At 36.6% G+C, this 23,917-nt stretch overlaps 1 protein-coding gene across 2 annotated transcripts in view; it reads left to right on the plus strand.

Annotated features, from left to right (window-relative positions):
* Positions 1–23,917, plus strand: part of Snx13 (sorting nexin 13) — a 105,226-nt gene that overhangs the window by 35,163 nt on the left and 46,146 nt on the right. The window contains exons 2-8 of one of the 2 annotated variants that reach the window (XM_051144953.1): positions 2,474–2,586; positions 6,451–6,553; positions 9,202–9,291; positions 10,261–10,382; positions 17,389–17,510; positions 17,596–17,697; positions 18,909–18,997. In XM_051144953.1, coding sequence (XP_051000910.1) covers positions 2,474–2,586; positions 6,451–6,553; positions 9,202–9,291; positions 10,261–10,382; positions 17,389–17,510; positions 17,596–17,697; positions 18,909–18,997 — 741 coding nt within the window. Of the gene's footprint in view, positions 1–2,473; positions 2,587–6,450; positions 6,554–9,201; positions 9,292–10,260; positions 10,383–17,388; positions 17,511–17,595; positions 17,698–18,908; positions 18,998–23,917 lie in introns of those variants that run through there. The other variant, XM_051144960.1, reaches the window with a different exon arrangement.

The following is a 23,917-nucleotide window of genomic DNA, read 5'->3' on the forward strand; positions in this document are numbered from 1 at the left end:
TTTGTCTTTTAAAAAAGCTTGACTGCCTGGCAGTGGTGGTGCATGCCTTTAATCCCTGCACTTGGGAGCCAGAGGCAGGTGGATCTTTGTGAGGGTTTAGGCCACCCTATGTGGTCTACAGCATGTGTTCCAAGACAGCCAGAGGTACACAGAGAAACCCTGTGTTGGAAAAAAAAATCTTTTGGCCATCCCATACTGTTTCAGCATCCTCTTTCCCCACTTCATTTGTGTTTACTTTGAAATTTAAAAAAAATCAAATATTCCATTTTTATTCATGCATTCATTCTTTATTTTGTGTGTGTATACATGTGCATATGAGTCCCAGGATGGAACCTAGGTCCTCAAGCTTGGTAGCAGGAATGTTTGTCGCTGAGCCATCTTGCTAGCTCCTTAAAAATCTTTTTAATTGAGAAAGATATAACTCAGACATAAGACTGGAAAAGTTATACAGTTAGAAGTAAATAAATATTTGAGAAGGCTCTCTTGTCCCCCAGTTAGAAGCTGAGCTAGTTATTTTAGTGCTTTTAAAATTTAGGAATATATCATTAATCAACAAGCTATTGAGTTCTGAAACTAACAAGCACAATCTGTATACAGAAAGAGTATCAATGCTAACATTAAGTCAGCTTGCACTAGGGAAGGTGGGCTAAATAGCACCTGGAGCATGTCCACTTTCACCTTTCTGGATGGAGAGTTTGCCAGAACTCTTGGTGGAAATTGGTAAACAGAGTTTTGGGTGGACCTTGGGATCTGGCAGGACTGTGCTGAGATGTAGGTGCCAAATGCTGATGTCACTGATGATCACATGGACCAGCCTGCTTTTTGCTTTATTTCCAACTCCTGTCCTACTTTCAGTTCTTCAGAGGAAGGGCAGGTGACCACTTTGAGTGAAATACTGTTTCCAACTGATTCAGGAAGGAGAATGGAAAGGCAGAACCAAAAGCTAATTAACAGCCATTCTGGCTCTGGCTAAAAGTATCAGTGGCCAGGATTCAGAGAAAGGTTAACAAAAATAAAAACGAAAAACAGTTGTGCTACTCCTGGAAGTAGGGCAGTGGTGATGGTAAGAAGACTCTGATGCAGAACATCTGTGTTCCTCAGATGTTCATCTGTGAATAAATGAAAACACCAATTTTCCCACAGGAAGACTCAGTATCACAAGTAAAGTCTTCCTAAGTGAGTTGTGCAAGAGCTTTCTGTTCCTGTGGTTTCTAATCATGCAGAGCTGCTGACCATCAAAGGTGCTTGTGTTCTCTGGAGGGGCTGTCCCATCAGACGGACAGACGATGTTCACTTGTTTGTGCTTTCTCCCTTCAGGATGTAAACATAGGGAGGTGTATAAACATGTGTGCTTGTTGTGCTTCTTTGACATAGCTGTGCTTTGCTACTTAGAGCTATCAGGACCCTCAACTGTGCTTAGTACATAGGAAGCAGTCGGTGACCGTGAATGAATACATAAAACCCTTCCATTCATAGTCCACAATACGTATTGTCTATGCTATAGTTTTTTTTTGTTTTGTTTTGTTATTTTTTTTTTTTTTTTGTCATTAATTTTGCTTAGTGTAGCATCTTGTAATACTTTCTATTCTTTCTTTCACTTTTTGGCTCAGTGTCTAATTGTTTTGCCTTATAAGACAGTCTTCTCTGTGCTTCTTGATAAAAGAGTGAGACAAATACCATTTTTGTATACATCACAGTGCACAGCACTTTTATGGAGAAACTATTTGAATTGAATATCTTTATTTATTCATTAAGAATTAAACTGTTGAAATACAGTGTGCTTTAACAAAGGATACTTTTACTATATAGAACAGTATGATTCTCCATGACTAGTTTTTCTCTCTTAAAAGAAGGAGACTTTGGACATACTTTGTTAAACTTGTGGCTAGCTTTGGTGATGGAAGTTGGGATTTTTTTTCAATATATTTTTCTAAGTTTCTGTGTAGTATTTGTATAAAATAAAAATGACATAGGTTATGCACATTGAAATTTTAATTAAAAATGTTTCTTTAGGTTATACGTTTTGAGATTTAACTTAAAAGTATTATCAATAATAATTTTGTCAACTAGTCATTCAAAAACTTTTCTTTATGCTTTTGCAAGTATAAATATTCAATTATTTTATAAATGCTTTGTTTCTCATATAAGTTTTTTATTTAATAGTTTATATAACTATTTCTTATTGCAATTTCGTATTGCCATTTTCCTCCTCACTGTTTGTTGATGGTCTCTCTAAATCTCTTGTGTATTGTTTCTTAGAAATAAATGTCCAAGGATATATAACATTTCTAAAACCAAATATTTTAATGCTTACTAAAATGATACTGTAAATATATAAAAAAAGAAATTTAAAATCATTATGTCTAAAAAAAGAAATTAAAACCTACTGAAAAGCTTTTTTTCTAATTTCTGTGATGAACTATTTCTTTTGTCTTTATTTACTTCCCCCCTTTGTTCCTTTGCTTTATTTCAGGCCAGTCTATCCATATGGGGATGGGGAAGCCTTGGCATTGTCCTTTTTCTAGTAACCTTTGGACCCTTTGTAATATTTTATTTGGCATTTTATATCCTCTGCTTTGTGGGAGGGTAAGTATGTGCATCAATAATTTTATAATTTATGTGTCATGTTTGTTAAAATTGAAACAAAATGACTGAGAACTGAGAGTATGATTTACTTGTGAGTGCTATTTTCTCAAATTTTGTTTAACCAAAGTTTAAAAAGAAAATACAAGTAAAGTAAAGATACCCATTTATATGTGGTGGTTATCTTTAAAAATGAAGTTTCAATTACTAATCATGAAAATATCTTTTATAATATGAAATCTTTTAATGTTAGCCTGGATTTAAGGAGAGAATTTTGTTGTCCATTGTGATACTACTATCTGCTAGCTTTACATTAGAAGATATACTATTTCTTTGATTATATGTCAAATAATTGTGCCCTCAAATGGATGCTGTTACTTTGGTCCAGACAGTTCAGATAAATACTTGCTTTTGTAGTTTTCTCCTATGCTTATTTGGGGATTCATGATTCCCTTAAATTAGAAACATTTAAAAAAGACTCCAACCGAACTTTATTGTGGCTTTCTGCGCAGAACAGTTGATTTTAGACATAAAGTTATAAGGAAAACCTAGATTGTGAGATGCGAGTGAAACACAATCCAGTGTAACTCAGCTGGAATGAGTATTTTGTTGTTGGTCTTTTATGTCTGTACAGTCCATTTTATGTAATTTGTGTATAATGTACACGTTGTAGTTATTTTTGAAAATAATTTTGAAACCTTCTGAACATTCGGGGCATTTCTGAGCTCACAGTCCCAGGTGACGTAGCTGATTGACTAGTACATGTACATAAGGGCATAGAGTCTGTGAGGCATGGAAGGGGTGGCTTCTGAGGATAGCTACTACCCACCATCTCTTTCAGGTAGGCTTTGAGTATGTATATATTGAAAGTCATGTATGGTCATTTTCTAGGGAGCACAGCAGTGGTTACTGAGCACTTCTGTCACAAAGCTGTATATTTGTTAGATTGAATATTTTCTTAGCAACTGCCTACATGCAGTATCTTGAACCGAAATATTTAAATCTATTTCAGCCACAGGAGTCAAGTGACACAGAGTTTAGAATATGTTGAATGAAAAAACATTAGTACAAAATATCTGGAGCCAAATGTGTAGGTCCAAAGCCAAAAGAGATACCTAACTATGCAGAGTTGCATGGTTGCTCTTTATTTCCACAGGGTCAAGGTTGCTTCTACTGACTGGACAGGTTATTTTTCATAAAGAGATGTTTCTCTAGCCAGGTGTGGTGGCGCTGGCCTGTAATCCCAGTATTCAGGGAGGCAGAGGCAGGAGGATCTCTGTGAGTTCGAGGCCAGCCTGGTTTACAAACCAAGTCCAGAACAGCCAAGGCTACACAGAGAAACCTTGTCTCAAAAACAAAACAAAACAAAAAGATGTTTCTCTAAAGGGTAGAGATTCTCCTAATTAATTTCATAATTAGAATCAGCCCTTTGTCAAGACTGAATGAAAAGTATTTCAAAAATATTTCCTGCCACTTTGGAAAGAGAGGAAATTGTAGTCTGAGAGATAAAGGTGAGAACTCTAAGGTGATTGTTGGGATTGATTTCCCTCTTTCCTTCTTTCTCTTCTTCCTTTTCCTCCTCTTCTTCCTTTTCCTCTTCCTCTTCTTCTTCTTCTTCTTCTTTTTTTTTTTTTTTTTGAGGCAGGATTTCTCTGTCCTGTAACTTGCGCTGTAGACCAGGCTGGCTCAAACTCAGAGACCTGCCTGTTTCTGCCTCTGGAGTGCTGGAATTGATGTCATACAATTACCTACCTGTTTTAACAGTAAATTACAAACTGATTTTGACAAACAGAAGGATGATTATCTACTCACTACAGTTAGTAGAAGTTTTGTTGACCCCTTTCTGAATTTGCAAATTATCAAGGAATAATTTACAAAAGTGGTTTGGATATTGGGTAAAAGTTTTAGATACAGATAGATTGTTGGAAAGTGTGGTGAAACCGTTTTTGAAAGTGTTTCCAAAGTTGCGTGTGGTGGTGCACGCCTTTAATCCCAGCACTCGAGTGGCAGAGGTAGGTGGATCTCTGAGTTCGAGGACATCCAGGGCTACACAGACAGACCCTGTTTTGAAAAACAAGAAAGAAAGAAAGAAAGAAAGAAAAGAAAGAAAAAAAGAAAGAGTGAGTTTCCAGTGGTAGGATGGAGTCTGAGAATCCAGGCTACTTGCTGTGCCATGAGTTAGTGTGATTCTGTCTGACCTGTTGGTCCTATTGGAATCCCTGCCATAAGGGTCTTTTGTTTCCTCTGTAACCCAGTTGAAGAGGATTAGCAAATCAGACATTCTAAGAATGCTCAGTTTATGGTCAACAAGGTCATAATTTTCTGAATCAAATCTTGCCTTTTTGTGACCTTATGAGGACTGATTGGCCCTTCAATAAAACTTTTTATTACTCAGTGCATTGTAAATTTAAACAACAAAATAGATTTTTAAGAGCCAAGTGATACAATTTTATAAATTCTAAATCATTTGCTAGTTTAGCCCTGCTTTTTCTTAAGTTTTTAAAGATGTGTTTTTGTTATCTACTTAAAGTGCACATTTGAAAGGAATATATTTTTCTGTGAACAACGTGTCTTGCTTTCTGACTTAAAACAAAAACAAAAACAAAAAACTACCAACTGTAAAAGTGTTCTGTAGTTCATCCATTCAAAATGATGATGATATAGACATTTTTTTTTCTTGCAGTTAAAGCTAATTCTTTTTTGCAAATGTTAAGAAAAACACTTTGATGGGGCATGGAGAAGTGCAGTTTTGTTTTAAATCATGGGATTTGGTCAGTACTTCATTATTATTTTAGAACATTTTGTTGTATTTATTGTGTGAGTTATTTATTTATTTATCTATCTGTTTATTTTGGTTTTTTAAGACTGGGTTTTTCTCTGTAGCCCTGGCTACAGAGAATTTGATTGTAGACCAAGCTAGCCTTGACTCTGCCTTCCAAGTGCTGGGATTAAAGCATGAAGCGCCATGGCCAGCTGGGTGGGTTATTTAATAATTTGTAGCCTCTAGATTTCAGTTGTGAGTCTGAGTCTAGCCCTTAATGGCTCAGCCATCCCCCAACCAATTGTAGCTTCCAGATTTACGTAAACACTAGCCTAAAATATTAACTAGTTGTTTGTAATTACAAAAAAAAGAAGCATTCTCTGCACTTGCTGCCTTACTGTTGTACTATTGCATCATAGGCTAAGATTAGTGTTTCATCAGTCATGATCTTAAGACTGCAAGTTTAAGTAATTACTCTATTATATTTTTAATGCTCTTAATTAAACTGAAACACAAGGCTGTTTTAGCCACAAGTGATAGGTATTGCAAAGGCTTATGTGTGTTATATGTAATTTTAGGTAAATAAATGCTATGCTATCTTATGATTTTTAAGACATCATCAGTGTTATTCTACCCTCTTTCTTCCCTCCTGTGTTGACCTGTCTTTCCCCCTCCTTCCTTTCCTCCTGATTTCATCCTCCTGCCCTCTTCCTCCTCCCCTTCTCCTTGGAAAAAGGGAGCCCCCCACCAATCAAATGAGACATGGGGTCTTTACCTAACTTGGCTGGCCTCAACCTCACAGAAATGTGCTTGTCTCTCCCTTCTTAATGCTAGGACTAAGATGAGCATCATTATGCTTGAGATGGAAGGTTTCTAAAGAAAAGTTATTTGAGTAAAACTTGGAAAACCACTTTATGATTCATTAAATATTTCTAGCTGTTATAAACTCCTGAGTCTAACAAAAATCTGTTAATGTTGAGTTTTCTAAATTTCCAGACTTACTTTTAGGAAATGCTAAGCAGTGAAGTTTGAAGTATATTTAGTAACATTATGATAAAGTATAGAAATACTTTGTTTTTAATCTATAATTGTTTTTCCCCCCACAGGGGTTTAGTGGTTACTCTCCTGTATGGGAAAACAAACTCAGAAAAATACCTAGAGCAGTGTGAACACTCATTTCTTCCTCCAACATCGTCTGGGGTCCCTAAGGTAGGTTATGTAAAGGAATGCGCAACCCCACAGGACACTTCTTTGCAGCGATCAATGTAATCCTCTTATGGCCTCCCAAAGCTGTCATTCACAAGTGTGTATGTATTAATGGGAGCTGCTTGATCTTACTGAGATCTAAAACATCATCTTGAAAACTTTTAGTATTATATGTAAACAAATAGGAATGCATATGTGAGGAAAAGGTGGTAGACACTGGTTAGTTTAATTTGTTTTCTTGTCTTAATATCAAACTCGTTTATATAGTTTTAAAAAATGCCAATGGATATTTGGTTTGAGTAAAATAAATAGGAATCAGAGACAAAATGTACACTTTGTTTAGTTACTTTGAAAAGCACTGTTTGCTGTTAAGCTATACAGTGTCTGTAGTTTTAAGATCTCAGGTCTTATTTTATCATTCTGAATAATGTTATTTTTCTATTAAAGTATCAGGTTTTATAAATGAAGTAGTTACTGGAATCTGTGGGTACATATGCCTCACAGTTGCTATACTATCAAGTTTTGTGTGATAGCGGTCTTATTTTATATGGAGAGGCAAATGGTTAAATGTGATGTCAGTAACTTAACCTTATATAAATACTAAAATGTAGATGAATAAGTAATGTACAATATTAGTTTAATTATAGAAATGAAAGCATTCTACACCATTCTGTTTTGTGTTCATCAGCTGCAGTTTCATTTATATAATATTGTAATTAGTAGGTCCACTGTGAAATTTCTATATATGCATGCTTTGATCACATCCACTCTTTGGCCTCTTTTCTTCTTCTCTCCCTCTCCCCCTGTTTCATCCTCATCCTCATTGTCCCTCTATATTCTCACATTGTCTTATGCTTTTCACATAGGAGAGAAATCATGGGAACTAATTTATATGTCTATGTTTGGCTTATTTTGCCTAAAAAAATACATTATCTTCAGGATCTGTCCATTGTCCTCCAATTTCCCTGGTTTCGTTCTTTATGGCGCAGTAATACTTCCTTGCGTGCCTGAACTAACTCATCTGTGGCTGTGCTGTCTTAGGTGCTGTGAGTGATGCTACAGTAAGCATGGCTGGGCACATGTTTCTGATTACTGACTTACTTGTGTAAAGATAAATATCTTGGAGGTAATAGTTCTTCCCTACCTGAAATCATGTTTTTCTGTTTTGTTAGACCTATTTTTTTTTTTTTTTAATGTGACTTGTAAGCTGGGCGTGGCAGTGCATGTCTTTAATCCCAGTACTTGGGAGACAAAGGCAGGCAGATCTCTGTGAGTTCGAGGCCAACCTGGTGTACAGAGCTAGTCCAATACAGCCAGAGCTGTTACACAAAGAAAAATAAAATGTGATATGTAAATACAAAAAAAGCTTGGAGGCTGATATTATACTTACATATGCATTTTATATGTTACATATTGTTTAGCAATAAGTTTGCATTCTAAGCTGTACATTATTAGGGATTTTATCAATATGAGTATCATAAAATGTGCAGAAACAAACCTAGATGGTATAGCCTATTGCCTACCTAGGGTGTGTGATCCTGTCTCTTGCTCTAGACAACAAACTGCACAGTATGTTTCTGTCCTGAATACTCTGGTCACTCTAGTGCAACCATAAGTATGTGCGTTATCTAAACCATGAAAAGAAGCAATGGAAATGTAGTCTAAGCTTTTGTGGTGGCACACTCTTCTAATGATTGGCTTTAAGCTCAGCATTTGGGATGTAAAAGCAGGTGTGGTTGGGGCCAGTTTGGTCTACATGGTAAGTTCTAGGCTACACAGGACTATATAGTCAGATCCTTCCTCAAACAAACCAACAAATGAACAAAAAGCCAAACAAGAAAAAAAGAAAGGAAAAAAAAAGAGTGGCCTAATAAAACCATCTAACGGTAGGGGTTTTAGCTTCAGGATTTTTAAGAGAGTTTGTTGAAGTCTGTAAAAACTTCTGCTAAACATTGGCTGTAAATTGTCTTGTGGGTTTGTCCTTCCTTTCTTTCTTTCTTTCTTTCTTTCTTTCTTTCTTTCTTTCTTTCTTTCCTCTTTCTCATATCCTCTCTAGTTTCCTTTTCTTTTGCTTCTTTACTAGATGATAGGAATTCCTCTTCTGTTTGGCCCATAGCTATTGAAGTGCATTTAGTGTATGGCTATTTATTGATGTTTAGATGCATTTAAGAGTCTTTCAGTTTTTCCCTCTATTCCCAGGCTAATGATCATTCTGATAACTACTAAAAAGTAATGAACTGTTTTTCTTGTTTTTAAAAATGTCTTTAATTAAAATCATCTTAAAAGTAAATTTGTTTGATTGTAAGCTCTTGGTTTCTAGAAAAGGAGGGGAAAACTCCAAATAAGTAAAGAAAGTAAACTGACCAATCAGAAGCATTACCTTCATAGTTTGAAGGTTGCCTGAACAATGACAGTTACTATACATTTCTGTTTTAGATCTCCTCTGCTAATCTAACATAGAAAATAATAGATTTTTTTCCTGGATATCTAATTTTGGTACCCTGAGAAATCAAGTTTAGCATATACATTTTAAAATAAATTGTTTATTGGATGGAAAATACAGAAAAGTATAATAACAAATGAATTTGCAGCAAACTGAAAAGATCTGAAATCAAGTAAATATTCAGTAATATATCATGATTTTCCTAAAGTGCTTAGAAGAAATGAAACGAGAAGCCAGGACTATTAAGATTGACAGAAGATTGACAGGTGCCAATATAATCGATGAGCCTCTCCAGCAAGTGAGTTTCAGTATGTGGTATTTCAATTCCATCTATTGTATTTGATGTATATTTCTTTTATAAATACTAGTGTATACCTCTTACTGTTTAAACAATTTTATAATAATGTTATCTTTAAATTTTGTACTTAATAACTCTACTTACTAGGTACCTATACTAAGGTGTTTTCTTTAACATGATAGCCATTATGGGTTAGCTGTATATTAGAAAAAAGTTTTGCTGGCATCTGATACTCTAATAGTTTTATAATTTAAAACAATAATGTATCAATCTTGTTGAGCAAGCTCAGGGGTTTGGTAAATTAGACTTCTGAGTTGTTTTTAATTCCTTTTAAATTGCACGTTTCTGATTTGATTAAAAATGTTGATTAGAATTAGGTATCCCCCTCACAAATAGTTTCTGAGAATATTTTGATTATTGATCATTATAAATAATTTATACTTTAAGCTTCTAATATTTTATGAATGAACCTGTACTTAATTTATATGATTTGTAGAAATCATAATCTTGATATTATAGACTATCAGTACTGGCTGTATCAAAGGTATTAATGCAAGTGAGTTAGTTTTTGTAATTAGATTACAGTGGATCTGATGAGGGCATCCTCAAACATTCGTTTTCCTTAGTGTTTGTTGGCATTGCTTACATCTTATCCTGGTTGAATGGAGTTGAACCCTTCAGCATGTGCCAGCACTGAAGATGGATTTTCTTTCCACACTCTATCTGAATGTGGGTAGTTTTACATGATGCTGTGCTTTCCTAAAAGTTAGAAGTGGATGAGTTGGGGTTTCAGAACATTTTTTGAAATGGTTTTAAACATGATGATTTTATAGTGAAGACAGGAATTTACTATCATAATTTAAGATGCATAGAACAATATAAGTTGGCAAGTAATTGTCTTAGTGTATGTGGTTTTTTTATTTTCTGCTGTTAGTTTTTAAATTGTTTTTCTCTAATATTTTGCTATAGGTTATCCAGTTTTCCTTGAGGGATTATGTCCAGTACTGGTATTACACATTGAGCGATGATGAGTCATTTCTTCTTGAAATTAGGCAGACTCTTCAAAATGCACTCATTCAGTTTGCTACTAGGTAAGATTGCTGCTTGTAGTTATACATATATTACACATGTAAATAACTTCAGAATGAAAATTAATTGTTAACTAAAGGTAAGTAAAATAATAGAATATTGCTATGGAATAATATCACATATTATTTATATGAAATAATATTTTCATTTCTCTTAGGTATACATCTAAAAGTATATTTAATGCCTTATTTATATTTGCTATTTTGAGGAAATGCAAATTTCTTTGAAGTGTTTGCATTGTGTTACATTTTCATTAGAAGTGTGTGAAACGTGATATTTTCTGTCTTTGTCAACAGTTGTTACTGTTCGTCATTTTTGATTACAGCTACCTAGTAGGAGCAAGACAGCATTTCGCTTTTTTTTTTGGCCATGCATTCCTCTGAAAGCTAACCCTGAGCATCCTCTTGCATGCTTACTAGCTCTTGCGTATCACCACTAAGCAAAGGTCTGGGTATATCATTGCTCTGTTTCACGGAGGCCAAAAGAAGGCATCAAGTCCCCTTAAAACTGGAGTTACAGACCATTATGAGCTGCTGTGTAGATGCTGGGATTGAACTCTGGTTCTCTAGAATAAACAGTCAGTGCTCTGAAGTTCTGAGCGGTCTCTCCATCTCTGCCGTTAAGACTTTTCAGAAACATTAAGTATATAGGAGTTGTATGTGTATCAATACACACACACACACACACACACACACACACACACCAATGACATTATAAGTACATCGGATAAATATAGCAGATGCTAATAGTGATCTTTGGGTTTTCAGTTTATAGCTGAATATAGTTAATTCAAGAATATTGCATTTTAAATTGGATATTTTGCTTTAAAGCTGTAGTTAGTAATAATGATATCTAAGATGACTCTTTATGTTCTATCCTCTTTTAAAATTAAAAACAAAATTGTGGCTGGAAGTCCTGTGTGCTGTCCCTGTAGCTCTGGGTCCATATGTGCTACCGCTTTGTCATGTCTGGCAAATAGTGTTTTGCTTCCCCTTCTTACTGACCTTACAGTTGTTCTGCTCCCACTTTGATGATCCCCAAGCCTTGGGGGACAAGGGTGTAATACAGATGTCTCATTTAGATTGCAGTTTTAGTTAGTGTATGGATATGTGTTGCCGAGGGGGAGGAGGCTGTGCGCGTGTGCGTGTACCTTACGTGCAACATTGCACATGTGGAGGTAGGAGAAGCATCAGTTCTCTCTCTTACTATATTAGTAGCTGACTGAACTCAGGTCTAGTCTTGGCAGACAGTGCTTTTATCTACTCAGCCATCTTGGTCCCAGCTTAGTTTCAAACTCGCTGTGTAGCTGAGGGTGATGCTGACCCCTTGATCCTCTCGCTTCCACCTCCCAAGTGCTGGTCCAGAAATTAATATGTAATATTTTGCCTTGTACTTGATAGAATAGTGAGTATTCAAAAATTGTTTTTATATTGAATTTCCATTTGTGAATTCTATGTTACTTTTATAAAAAGTTTTAATATATATTAAGAATTAATGTTTCACTTTACAGGTAAATTTCAGTACATACCTTGAAGGATATACTTTAACCTAAGTTCATTTGTGGCTTTTGTTAGAGCCTGATTAAGGCTTTCCACTCTTGCTCTTCTTTTGTGTGTGTTCATCTAAGGACTGCTCATTGTATGTGGGAATCGAAGGCCTTTGGGAAACCCAGAATTTTGACATCCATGCAGTTTGGAAACAGTGTAGAACTGGGTGGCTTATGTGATGTTGCAGTGTATTAAATAGCCATTTTGGTCAACAGTGCTATTGTCTGGTTGGTATAATTATATCTACAAAGCTGTGTGTCCTTGGAGAAGACACATCCTGGGATATTACCTGTGTGTACAATTTCATAGCTAATGATCTGATGAGTTTTAAATAAAGGATATCTGTGCCAGTCTAATATTTTCTAGAACTAATTAGATTCAGTGCTGCTTTCTCTTAGTAGTAATGAGTGGTACACTGCCTATAGTTGGTAGAACAAGTAAAATTGATCATTGCAATCCCAGCCCACAGATTTGTGACATCTTTGCCTTTTTTTTCCTGTTTTCTTTCTTTTTTAATTAACAAATTATATATATTTATATTATTACACATGTATAAAATAAACTACATATAGCAAGAAGAACCACGAAACAATCAGGGATTATATTAATGTTATGTTCATAATGTTTTGTCTAATTTCATTTGGCAACCTTGGTAAGTCTAAAATTCTGACTATCTATCTTATCTCATCTCTATCAACTTAAAACATCTCCTTTGCCTTTCAAAGACATGTAGCTTGGGAGCAGAAAGAGCTGCTCAGTATATGTGCTTTTTTAGACCTTCAAGAAAGAAGCAAGTGTTTGTGTGTTGAATGTGGCCATTGTTTAGTACCTGTTAGCAGTGTTTTGGTTCTGAGAGAGGGATCAATTAGTCATGATGTATTGAGGACCAATGCTTAGCATATTACTGAGGGGTACAACTGTAAATAAAGCAGAAAACATTAAAAGAAAGTCTGCTTGCCTAAGATTTGTTTTTATTTTAACAATGAAAATATTTCGTGCAATAAGAATGATAGCACACAAGTCCCAGCACAGCCAAGGCTCCACAGTGAAACCATGCCTTGAAAACTAAATGAATAAATAAATGAATGAATGAACAGATGAGTGAATGAGTGAATTGCAGTGTGGTGTTAGCAGAATATGCAGCTGGAGAACCTGACCTAGAGCAGTGGAGGGGGTAAGAGTCAGGGAGGCGTGCCACATGGGATTGCCATTTTACATGTCTCTGGGTGGAGTTGGGGAGCAAAGGGAAACATTTGGAGACTGCCCGGGGACTCGTTTACCCAGTGCTCCCTGATGTATTTAAAGAGTCGGTCCTTTTAAGCTTGAGAATTTCAGTGAAGCCTTACAGTCTGCAGAGCTGACAGGGAGGGAAACTGACATTGATGAAGAGGAAATAAGAGTTTAGTTTTGCAAAATTGGAGAAAGTATATGCACCAGTGACAATATGAATAAGAGATGCGTGTTGGAGAGCTTGTAAAACTTTCATTTTGTATTATTATTTGCATATCTGTATTTTAAAAACAACATTGACTACTGTATGGAAAACTGAGTGGAGGGGAGATGTGAGGTTATAGGTGTGGGAGACCTCGGAACAGCATAGTGCTGAGGAGGAAGACAGACAAGGGCAGGCAGAACTTAGGATTGGAGAAAAGAATGCATTTTTGGCTTTGATCTTGTGCTGAAGTAAAAATCCCATCACCTGTTTCAAGGCTAGCTAATTTCCCTATTTAGGCAGCCATTTTGTCAAAGCATATAAGCTGCTGGGGGCAAATATACTTGTTTCTTTAGATTGGGGCACATTATTCGTATTTTTTTGTGACATGAAATATGCTCTTTTCAGTTTAAGGAGTGTTACCACATAAGCAATGGCAATTAGAGTATTAGTTGTCAGAGTCCTCATAGTAACCCACATGCTTTTATTACAGGAGGTGTCATACAGAGGAGCACTGTAAACAAGTGGACAGATTTGGGGTTGTTGGTAACTTTGGAGTGATTGATGTTAAGAATTCTGATAGGAAACTGTTTTGAATGTGTAGCTGGAATGGTTTCGATTCATATTCATGTCTCATTTCTTGTATATTTATCATGCAACATTTTATAAAGTACTTCATAAACTGTTTTCTGCTTGCGTTTAGACAGAATTAAACATTGGTAGTATATTCTCCTGTTTGTAAATAGAAAACAATAATATGGTTGTTCTTAATTTAGGACATTCTTTGGTGTTCAAATTTCTGCTTGACTTGCATGTAATTATAAGAAAATCAAAATAGAGGTAGTATACTTTTTTCACTTTAGTCATATTTCTATATTTAGAAGTAGAAAATCTGGATTAATATGTTGAGTGTTCTATTATAAATACTTGAATTAATTGATGGTTTTATTGATTTTAAATGTCAGAAGTTTAATGAATTGAGATGGGTTTGAAATGTCTTCTAATTTTCGCAAATTTTGTGTCATTTGAAAAATTCAGCAATAGATGGCATTGTTATATAAAGGAAAACAAATGTTTTTTCTTCCAAAGTTGTTAAAAGGAATTTTTTATGAAATAATTTAGCTAATGGCCTATAGTAAGGACACTGTATTTTATAAAATTGAAAGTTATTCTTAAAGACTGTAGCTTAAATGGTTTTTATGGCCAGGGTCTCACTGTGTTGCCAAGGTTGGTCTACAGTTGGTATATAATCCCAGGCTGGCCTCTAATTGGAGATTATTCAGCTTCTGCTTGCTTTGGGTGACCCATGTGTTAGCATGACTGACTCAGTTTGATCTAGTTTGTTAAATAAGGGCATCTCGTGACTGCTAAGTTTATGTTTTTATTTTAGATTTTATAAAGAGTCATAATATTGCTGCCAGGTCTGTTTATATGCTTAAACATGTGCTTGTATTTGGAGACTGGTGGTTCTTTGTCAGCTCTTAAAGCCTGGGACACTGTTCAGTTCATTCTACCTTCTTATGTGTGTCCTACTATCGCTGAGCCTTTACAATTAGTAGTAGTGTCATCACTACTCCTCAATGTTTCCTCATAGCAATTCTGTTCAGATGTGGATTTTATGGAAATGTGCTTGTATGCTGCCTACTGATGACACCACCAGACTGCTTGGAGATAGTTTGGTGTCCACAGTAAAGGCATGTGCATCTGTCTGTGCCGCTCATCTGCCATACTCTTGATCAGTATCTTTTTGTTTGTTTGTTGGCTTTCTTGCTTGTTAAGACTGGCTTATTTTCTAGAATGCAGAGCCTCTAATTGAAAAGAAATACAGTGCCAGTCATCAAGTCAATATCTGCCCGAGTTGTTCATTGTACATGTGTCATCATTGGTCATAATGAACTGTGTGCTGTCCTGGTCATATTGTCCTGCGTTCTCTCATTGACAAGGATCTTTATGAGCTTATCTTACTTCTGTTTGTCCTAGGTATGATTCTGAAAGTTTTAACAGAGTTACATGCTGTTTTTATTTCTTTGTCAGTTCCTGAAATGTTTCTTGAGGTTTTCTGCTGTTGGGATACAGTACTAGATAACTTCATAGGATGCTACTCAACATCTGTATTCTAAAGAGTTTTTATACATGTTATGCTTACCATCATCTTTTAGACCAGCAGTTCTATGTCTCATCATTTAGTGGTTGTACTTTATAGTGCTAGTATATTCGAAAAGAAATAAGTTACTAATAGGATGTCCTCACATCTATCCCAATTTCCTGGTAAGTGAAGACTTTCATGGGACATACCCCTTGGCCTAGTGTCCAATTATAAGTGAGTATAGTATGTACTATTTGAGTCTTTCTGCTTCTGGCTTAATTCACTCATTATGATCCTTTCTAGTTCCATCCATTTGTCCACAAATTTCGGGATTTCCTTGTTTTTAATAGCTGAGTAGTCGTCCATAGTGTAAATGTACCACAGTTTCTTTATCCATTCTTCTACTGAGGGACACTTGGGCTGTTTCCATGTTCTGGCTATTATGAATAAGGCTGCTATGAACATGGTTGAGCATATGTCCTTGTTGTGTGCTGGAGCGTCTTTCTGGGTATATTCCAAGGAGTGGAATAGCTGGGTCTTGAGGAAGCCCTATTTTTAGTTTTCAGAGATAGCGCCAGATAGATTTCCAAAGTGGTTGTATTAGTTTGCGTTCCCACCAGCAATGAAGGAGTGTTCCTCTTTCTCCACATCCTCACCAGCATGTGGTGTCACTTGAGTTTTTGATCTTAGCCATTCTCATGGATGTAAGATAGAATCTCAGAGTTGTTTTGATTTGCGTTTCCCTGATGACTAAAGAAGTATGGGAGAATGGGGAAATAAAAGGGTCCTAGAAACCTACAAGAAGAACATTATGACAGGCAGATCTGGGCCCAGGGGTTCTGCTCAAACTATGGCACCAGCCAAGGACAATACATGCAGTAAACATCGAATCCCTACCCAGATCTAGCCAATGGACAGGACATTCTCCACCGTTGAGTGGAGAGTGGGGACTAACTTCACATGAACTCTGGTGCCCCATATTTGACCACGTCCCCTGGATGGGGAGGCCTAGTGGCACTCAGAGGAAGATAACAGGCAACCAAGAAGAGACTTGATACCCTATGTTCATATAGAGGGGGAGGAGGTCCCCCTCAGTCACAGACATAGGGGAGGGGAATAGGGTGAAAGTGGGAGGGAGGGAGGGAGGGAGGGAGGAATGGGAGGATTTAAGGGATGGGCTAACAATTGAGATATAATATGAATAAATTAATAAAAAAGTTACCATAGACATTTGGTTTCAGAAAATAGGTTGTATAACTTAAAAAAGAGTGAAAAATGTAGAATTTTAAAAAACACTTTTTTAAAAAAATATTTATTTATTCTATGTATATGAGCACTCTATCTACATGTATACCTGCAGGCCAGAAGAGGGCATCAGATCCCAGTATAGATGGTTGTGAGCCATCATGTGGTTGCTGGGAATTGAACTCAGGACCTCTGGAAGAGCAGACAGTGCTCTTAACCACTGAGCCATCTCTCCAGCCCCATTAAAAAACACTCTTAAGCAAATAGAAGTATTCTGAATTTCTCAGATGTTTCTGTATCTGGGCTGAGAAATTACATGATGTACCTATGGGCAGGCTTATTTCAGATTTAACTGGAAATTTTTACTATATTTACCAATTTTAATAATTTAAATTAGATTTGTGGGCCTTTGGACATTAAAATATATTATCAGAAGGCTACATGAACTGATATTCTTAAGAGTCTTATGAAATAAAATCTAAGGTATAAAAATAGTAAGGAACAAAATCTCAACATGGGAGGCTGGAGCGATGCTTGTTGGTTCTGAGCACCTGTGGCTCTTGCAGGGGACTAGAGTTTGATTAGCAGCTTACAACTGCTATACCTCCAGCTCTGGGAGATCTGACACTCACCTTCATTAAAGTAAACTTACATTTCTGTTAAGCATTTATATGATGATTTAATATTTTTTCTATAAGGTCAAAAGAAATCGACTGGCAGCCTTATTTTACTACACGCATTGTAGATGATTTTGGCACTCACCTACGAGTATTCAGAAAGGCCCAACAGAAAGTAACAGAGAAAGATGATCAAGTAAAAGGTACTGGCTTTATTTCATTTTGAAAGCTAAGATGTGAAAGTGTCTTCGCTTTTTGTGTATTCTCAGTGACTCCTTGTTGCTCTAGGTACCGCAGAGGATCTGGTCGAAACCTTTTTTGAAGTGGAAGTTGAAATGGAGAAGGACGTTTGCCGGGACCTGGTGTGCACTTCTCCCAAAGATGAAGAAGGTTCTATTTTTGCTATAGCTCTTTTGAGGCCAGTTACAGCATAGACACAAGTTAACAGAACAAGTCTGAGGTGGCGTTTTCTTCCACAGGACAGCTCCAATAGAAAACACTATTTTATTCTAATTCTTACAAATAGCTTCTGCATTCTTTCCTCATCCTGAAGTGACCTTTAAATAACCAATTACAATTTAAGAACTATAGTAATTTCTGTTCTTCAGTTTATTATCTCTCCCTGAAGAGTGTACCTGTTATTCTAAACTCTTTTCTAGTTAATTTCAAATAAAAATGTTTAGATTATTATGTGCTGGTTTTTTTGTCTGACTAGTTACTGGAATAAGTGCTTCTCGGTGTTCAAATAGAATTTCTCTTGATGAAAAGTTTGATAAATTTTAGTTGTAGGTTTTTAAACATTTTCAACTTAGTTTCATAATTTAGCCTTTACTATTTGGGATGTATTTTTACCAATGGAAGTAGTTGTTGGATTGTTTCCTAGCAAACATCCTTGTGAGAATAACAATGAGGAAGAATTAGTGGTACAGGAAGTGATTTTCTTCAGTTTTGAGAATATGCTAAACTGTTTTCCTGCCTTTGCTGCTGCTGCTGTTGTTGTTGTTATTATTATTATTATTATTATTATTATTATTATATTCTTTCCCTCTTTTTCTTTTTTCATCTTTATACTTGTTCATAGGTTCAGTTTTCACTGCCAGTTCATTAACATTGTATGAAATCATAGTAAAGCAAAAACAGTGGTGTGAAGCATTTGTATATGAGTTGAGCTTTTTTAAATCAGTAGACTGGAAGAGTATATACCCACACTGTTATTATGTGATGAAATTGTAGAAATATTTTTTCCTAAAATAATTATTACAGGTAATCTTTATGTGCACAAATAACTTCTAAGTATGCAAAGATAAATAATGCATAATTGAAGTGAAAAGTATATTGTGCATTTAAAACTGTCTTAGAGAAAAATAGTTCTGTCATTAAAACTTCTCATGTGATTACTAAGACTGGTTCAATCTGATGTGAGTTTAATGAATAGTAAATACTTGGAGAACAGTGAAGGTGTTTAGTGAACACTGATGTGTAAGTAGCGAAGCAGGATGCTGTTATGAACATGAGCCATCTTTCAAAATGTTATTTATATTAAGTGTAGGTGGAGACTCTAGATTTTCTAATGTTATTATGGCAACTTTTTCTGTTTTTAGGATTCCTAAGGGATTTGTGTGAGGTTTTATTATATTTATTGCTACCTCCTGGAGATTTCCAGAACAAGATCATGCGATACTTTGTCAGGGTAAGCGTAAATTCATACCAAGTAATGACGTAAAGGAACTTAGAGCAGTAGTTCTCAAAATCTTTGGCCTCAAGACCCAGATAAACTGCACAATTACTGAAGCATTAAGGAACTTTTAAAAATTGTGATTTTTCTTCTATAATACATATATGTGTTAAAATAACAAAAACAAATAAGAGTATGTAAGTACATATTCCATTAGCTGATAGATCAGTGATATGCCACCTTTAAAATCTTACTATATGCTTGTTAGGGACTGAGAATGAAACGGTAAATAACATTTCACTATCGTTTTAAAAATGATTTTGACCAAGTTCATTCTTGGAGAGACTATTTTGGATCCATGTCACCCTGAGCACACTGATGTCTGATCTCATAAGCAAAGCAGGGTTGGGCCTGGTTAGTATTTGAATGGGAGAAATGACCTTGGAGACCTTCTCTGAATTCCCCAGAGGTCATTGGCCAATCCTTTTGAGAACTGCCTTAGAGGTAGGTGCTTTGATCTTTGATTATAATATGTAGACCTTTTATTTTAATTGAAAGAAATCCATACAATATATTTTGATTATGTTTCCTCCCTGAGGTCCTCCCTGTCTCCCTACCCACCCTATTGCATGTTCCTTTAGTGTCTCTCTCAAAAACAAAACAAAACCCAAGAAACACAGAAAGGAAAATCACAGCAAAGTAGCACAAGTCCAGTGAAACCAAACAAAACAACACAAGAAGTCCACAAAATACCACTGGGTTCATTTTGTGTTAGCCAACTACTCCTGGGCATGGGCCTTCCCTGAAGTGTATTGATATACCAAGTGAGACTCCATGGGGGAAGACAGGTTTTCTCTTTGTCAATAGCATCTATTATAGGTAGGTTATTGGCTAGCGGTGGAACTCTGTGTGCTTCCCCCTCTCAGTGCTGGGACCCTGTCTGTGGTGAACCTGTACAGGTTTTGGGTATGCTGCCACAGTTTCTGAGTTCATATGTGAGTCCTGTCATGGCTGGAAGATAATGTTTCCTTGAAGTCATCCATCATCTTTGGCTCTTAAAATCCTTTTCTCTTTTGCATAGCTCCCTCAGCCCTAAGAGGAGGGCTTTGGTGACAATATCACTTACAGGACTGAGGGCCCAAAGACTCAATCAGCATGCTAACCAGTTGTAGATCTCTATTCCATTCTACAATAAGAATCTTCTCTGGTTTGGGTTGAGTAAGGCACAGATCTAAGGCACTGTGTATTTCGGAGTTACTTTATTGCTTTGTTCCTTTAGCTGAAGAATAGTAGTAGGTTTTCCTTTAAGCCCGTAAGCCTATCTGTTCTTAGATTCTTGGCCATTTTAGCAGTGTCATGGAGTCCAGTGAGGAAGTGATTGGCCCTACCTATAACATTTATGCCATTATCCCACCAGTGCATCATGGAGGAGGTCACTGTACTACGTCTCAGGGTTTGTTGCTAGGTGGTATTGATGATTACTTTCCTTCTCCAGTAGTGTTCAGAATACCTTCCAGTACCATGAACACTAGTCATTAGGGGTGAAGCTTCTAGTTGGGCTCTGGCTTAACTCTTCCATCTTTAATGACATAATTAGGTGTTGTCTTCAGCAGTGACACCTCACCATCAGCTTGTGGTGAGCAACCAAATAGCCTTGGCAGTAGCCTGTTATGTTTTGGACACTCCATGAGGACCATTTGGGTAACAAGAGAGATAGACTTTGAAAATACGTCTTTGGTTTTATACCTTTACATAAATTAGGTTAGATAGATATAACATTTCTAGGAAGAAGCTTTAAAATAAAATTGGCAGGTTTTTCTAGTTGGAACAAGAGTAAGATGATAGGAGTGATCTGGAATTGTATCTTCTAATTGAAATTGCGTGTGTAAAACTGTGTAAATGTAAATTTTGGCTTTGGCTGCTGATTGTGAATGCTAAGAGAAGAGCATACCCTGGTACAAGAGGTTAAGTGAAAGTACATTGGCCTTAATTATAAGCTCATAATTGTCTTAGTTTTCCTCTTACAAAGTAGGCAACAGTTCTGCAACCTTGCTATTATGCTTCTGTGCTGTTGTTCAGCCAGTACCACACAATTTCCAACATCTGTATAACTTGGTTTTACAGGTATGTTGATGAAAGAAATGACTGTTAAGTTTTGATGGGAGGAGAGTAATCCTGTAACAGCCAATTATTGGCCTAATCATTACAAAAGGTGATTAACTCTCAGCATGCCTGCTACTAGATTCAGATCTGCATTACTTTTGAACTCTTCTGCCTAATTTTTAAATATTTAAGTTCTTTAGTCCTAATCCCTGTTCCTACTTACCATTCTATGGCTTTAAATACTGTCTAAATGTTGTGTCTTTAGTTCTAATTTTGCTTCTGAATTCCATGTTATTCTGATCAGCTCCTCCTCTGAAACAGCTACTTGATTTACTCAGTTACATTTTAAGCCTGTAAATATCCAAGATTAAAGCGCTAGGGCTGAGTAGATGGTTTCCTGCTTAAGAACACTTGCTGCTTTTACAGAGGACCAGAGTTCAGTTCTGAGCACCCATATCAGGTAGCTCTCAACCACCTGTAACTCAGTTCCAGGGGAGCCAATATCCTCTATAAACTGCTGAGGGTACACATTCATGATGTGGCAGACAGATAAAGCACATGTTCACATAAAAAGGGAAAGAAAATCCCCAACATCAAAATGGAAGTCTTACTTTTAATCCTCTATCATGTTTGTAGTTTAGCCTTGTAAAAATCCCAGTGAATATAATACAGCCATTAAGCAAGTTTTTCAAATCTAAGGTCCCTCTGGAGGTTCTATATGATGTGACTTTTATATCTAGCCTTTATGACTAGTGTCAAGGAAAACCCATTTTGTGTAGAAAATTTCCAAAAAGATTATATTTACTAATGAATCAAGTAGGAGAAATAAAGCTTCATTATGGAGCCAGAACCAGGTCTGAATATAGGAAAAAGAAAGGAGATTTATAGTCAGGTAAGAGGGTGTAGATCAGTGGGTTGAACATTACATTGTTGTTACCCATTCTTCCATTGGTAGATCTCTGTTGGTCTGTTCCTAGTTTCTGGCTCGTTTGAATAGGACGGCAGTGAACATGATGGGCTAGTGTCTTTCTGGTAGTATGCGGAGCCTTGTGGGTGTGCACCCAAGAGTGATAGAGTTGGATCTTGAGGTAGCCAGCTTCCCGAGGAGCCGCCACACTGATTTACATAGTGTGCAAGTGATTGTGCAAGTCTTCACTCCCACCAGCAGTGGATGACTGTTCCCTTTACCCCACATTGACACCAGCATGCCGCTCACTATATTTGTATAGGCTAGGCTGACCTGTTTAGTGATGGCACTCCCATGGTAGCTGTGCCCTCCTACGTCAAGTAGCAATTTAGAAATACCATACAGACATGGCCACAGGCCAATCTGATTCAGATGGTTTTTCAGTTGTGCTTCCCTAATGACTCTTAAGTTTATATCAAGTTGATAGCTGAAACTAACTATGACAGAAGCATATGAAAGATAAGGAGTGGCTATAGTTATATACCCTCATTAGGATTCTTACTAGAGGTAGGCCAGGATGATCACATACAAAGAGTGAGGATGAGAAATCTGATTAGATGTTGAGGGTGGAGGCACTCTACACCTTTGGTTGGATTATTGCTAAAATGTGTGCTACAATGATGAAAAGAAGGTGGTGATCTAATTTGGAAGAGGGTTCAAGTAACCAGGCTTTAGTTGAGGATAAAACTCTGTCACCAGTCAATTCTACTTAAACTTGTTTTCACTAACTGATAGTTGCATCATGTTTTTGTTCTCATTCAGAATTGTTTTTGTTACTCTTAGCTAGATCATGTTCAGATTTTGTATCCCAGTGTTCCTTTATGACCAATAACTGTTAAGTTTCTTGGTATTTCCCTGTACTGAAGCCTGCACCCAGGTCTTGTCCTCCATAGGTCGTACTTTTACTGTACTGAACGTGGTTAATTGTTTTCTGTGTTTATTAACTTGGTGCTTTTCTCCAGAGTGGACTGGGAACTGGCACCATGCCTACTATTATCTCTGTGTTGTGAGTTTCCTGGCAGCTAGCACAGTGTATGGTATATAGCAGGTGTCAAGTCAGTGACTCCCCTGTGACGAAAGACGAAACCCATTTATCCTCTTGCTGTTTGTGAAATATATGCTACTGCAGAGCCAAGAACGGAGATATGCTTTTTGAAGTGAAGCTATTGTTTAAAACTATACAAGAAGGTAGTGAGCAGATTTGTCTTGCTATAGATAGCTTTTAGGTCAGATTTTATTCTTTTGGGTCAAATCTAATTTCACCGATTTGATCAAGTAATTTTTGTTCATTTCACTTACAGTTCTTTATCACTTTTCTTTTCTCAGTGCATTCAAACTTTCACAGCAGGCATTTTGCTTAGATTAAATAATGAGTGAAGAGCTCTCCCTGTTGTGTGGATTTGTTGTTGTTGCATAGATTTTTATGAATATAGTATTTGTCTAAGGTAATTACCATTTAACTACCTCTGCTTTCTTTCTCTTTTATTCACTGAAGGAATCTTGTCTTTAGTAGCTTTCTGTTAGGTTCTCATATTGGCATTTGGTACAGTCTTAGAAATTTAGGTTTGTGGGCCAGCAAGAAAGCCCTGTGGTAAAAGGCATCTGCACCAAGTGTGATGACTTGAGTTCAGTTTCCAGAACCCACATAATGGAAGAGGAGGCTGTGTAAGTTTTCCTCTGACTTCCACATGTGCGCCGCCCCCCTCCCCCAGTGTAATGAAACATGTGAAAGTAACTGGGGTTCTAAATTAAGGATTGCAAGCCAGAGGCTACTTATGAGGTGCTTTTCAGAACATCCCTGCAACTGCAGGGGTACACTAGAGTCCTGTGACAAACCTTTGTCTAGCCAGGCATTTTATGAGGAG

The sequence above is a fragment of the Acomys russatus genome, chromosome 1 (genome assembly GCF_903995435.1).
Source record: "Acomys russatus chromosome 1, mAcoRus1.1, whole genome shotgun sequence".
NCBI lineage: Eukaryota > Metazoa > Chordata > Mammalia > Rodentia > Muridae > Acomys > Acomys russatus.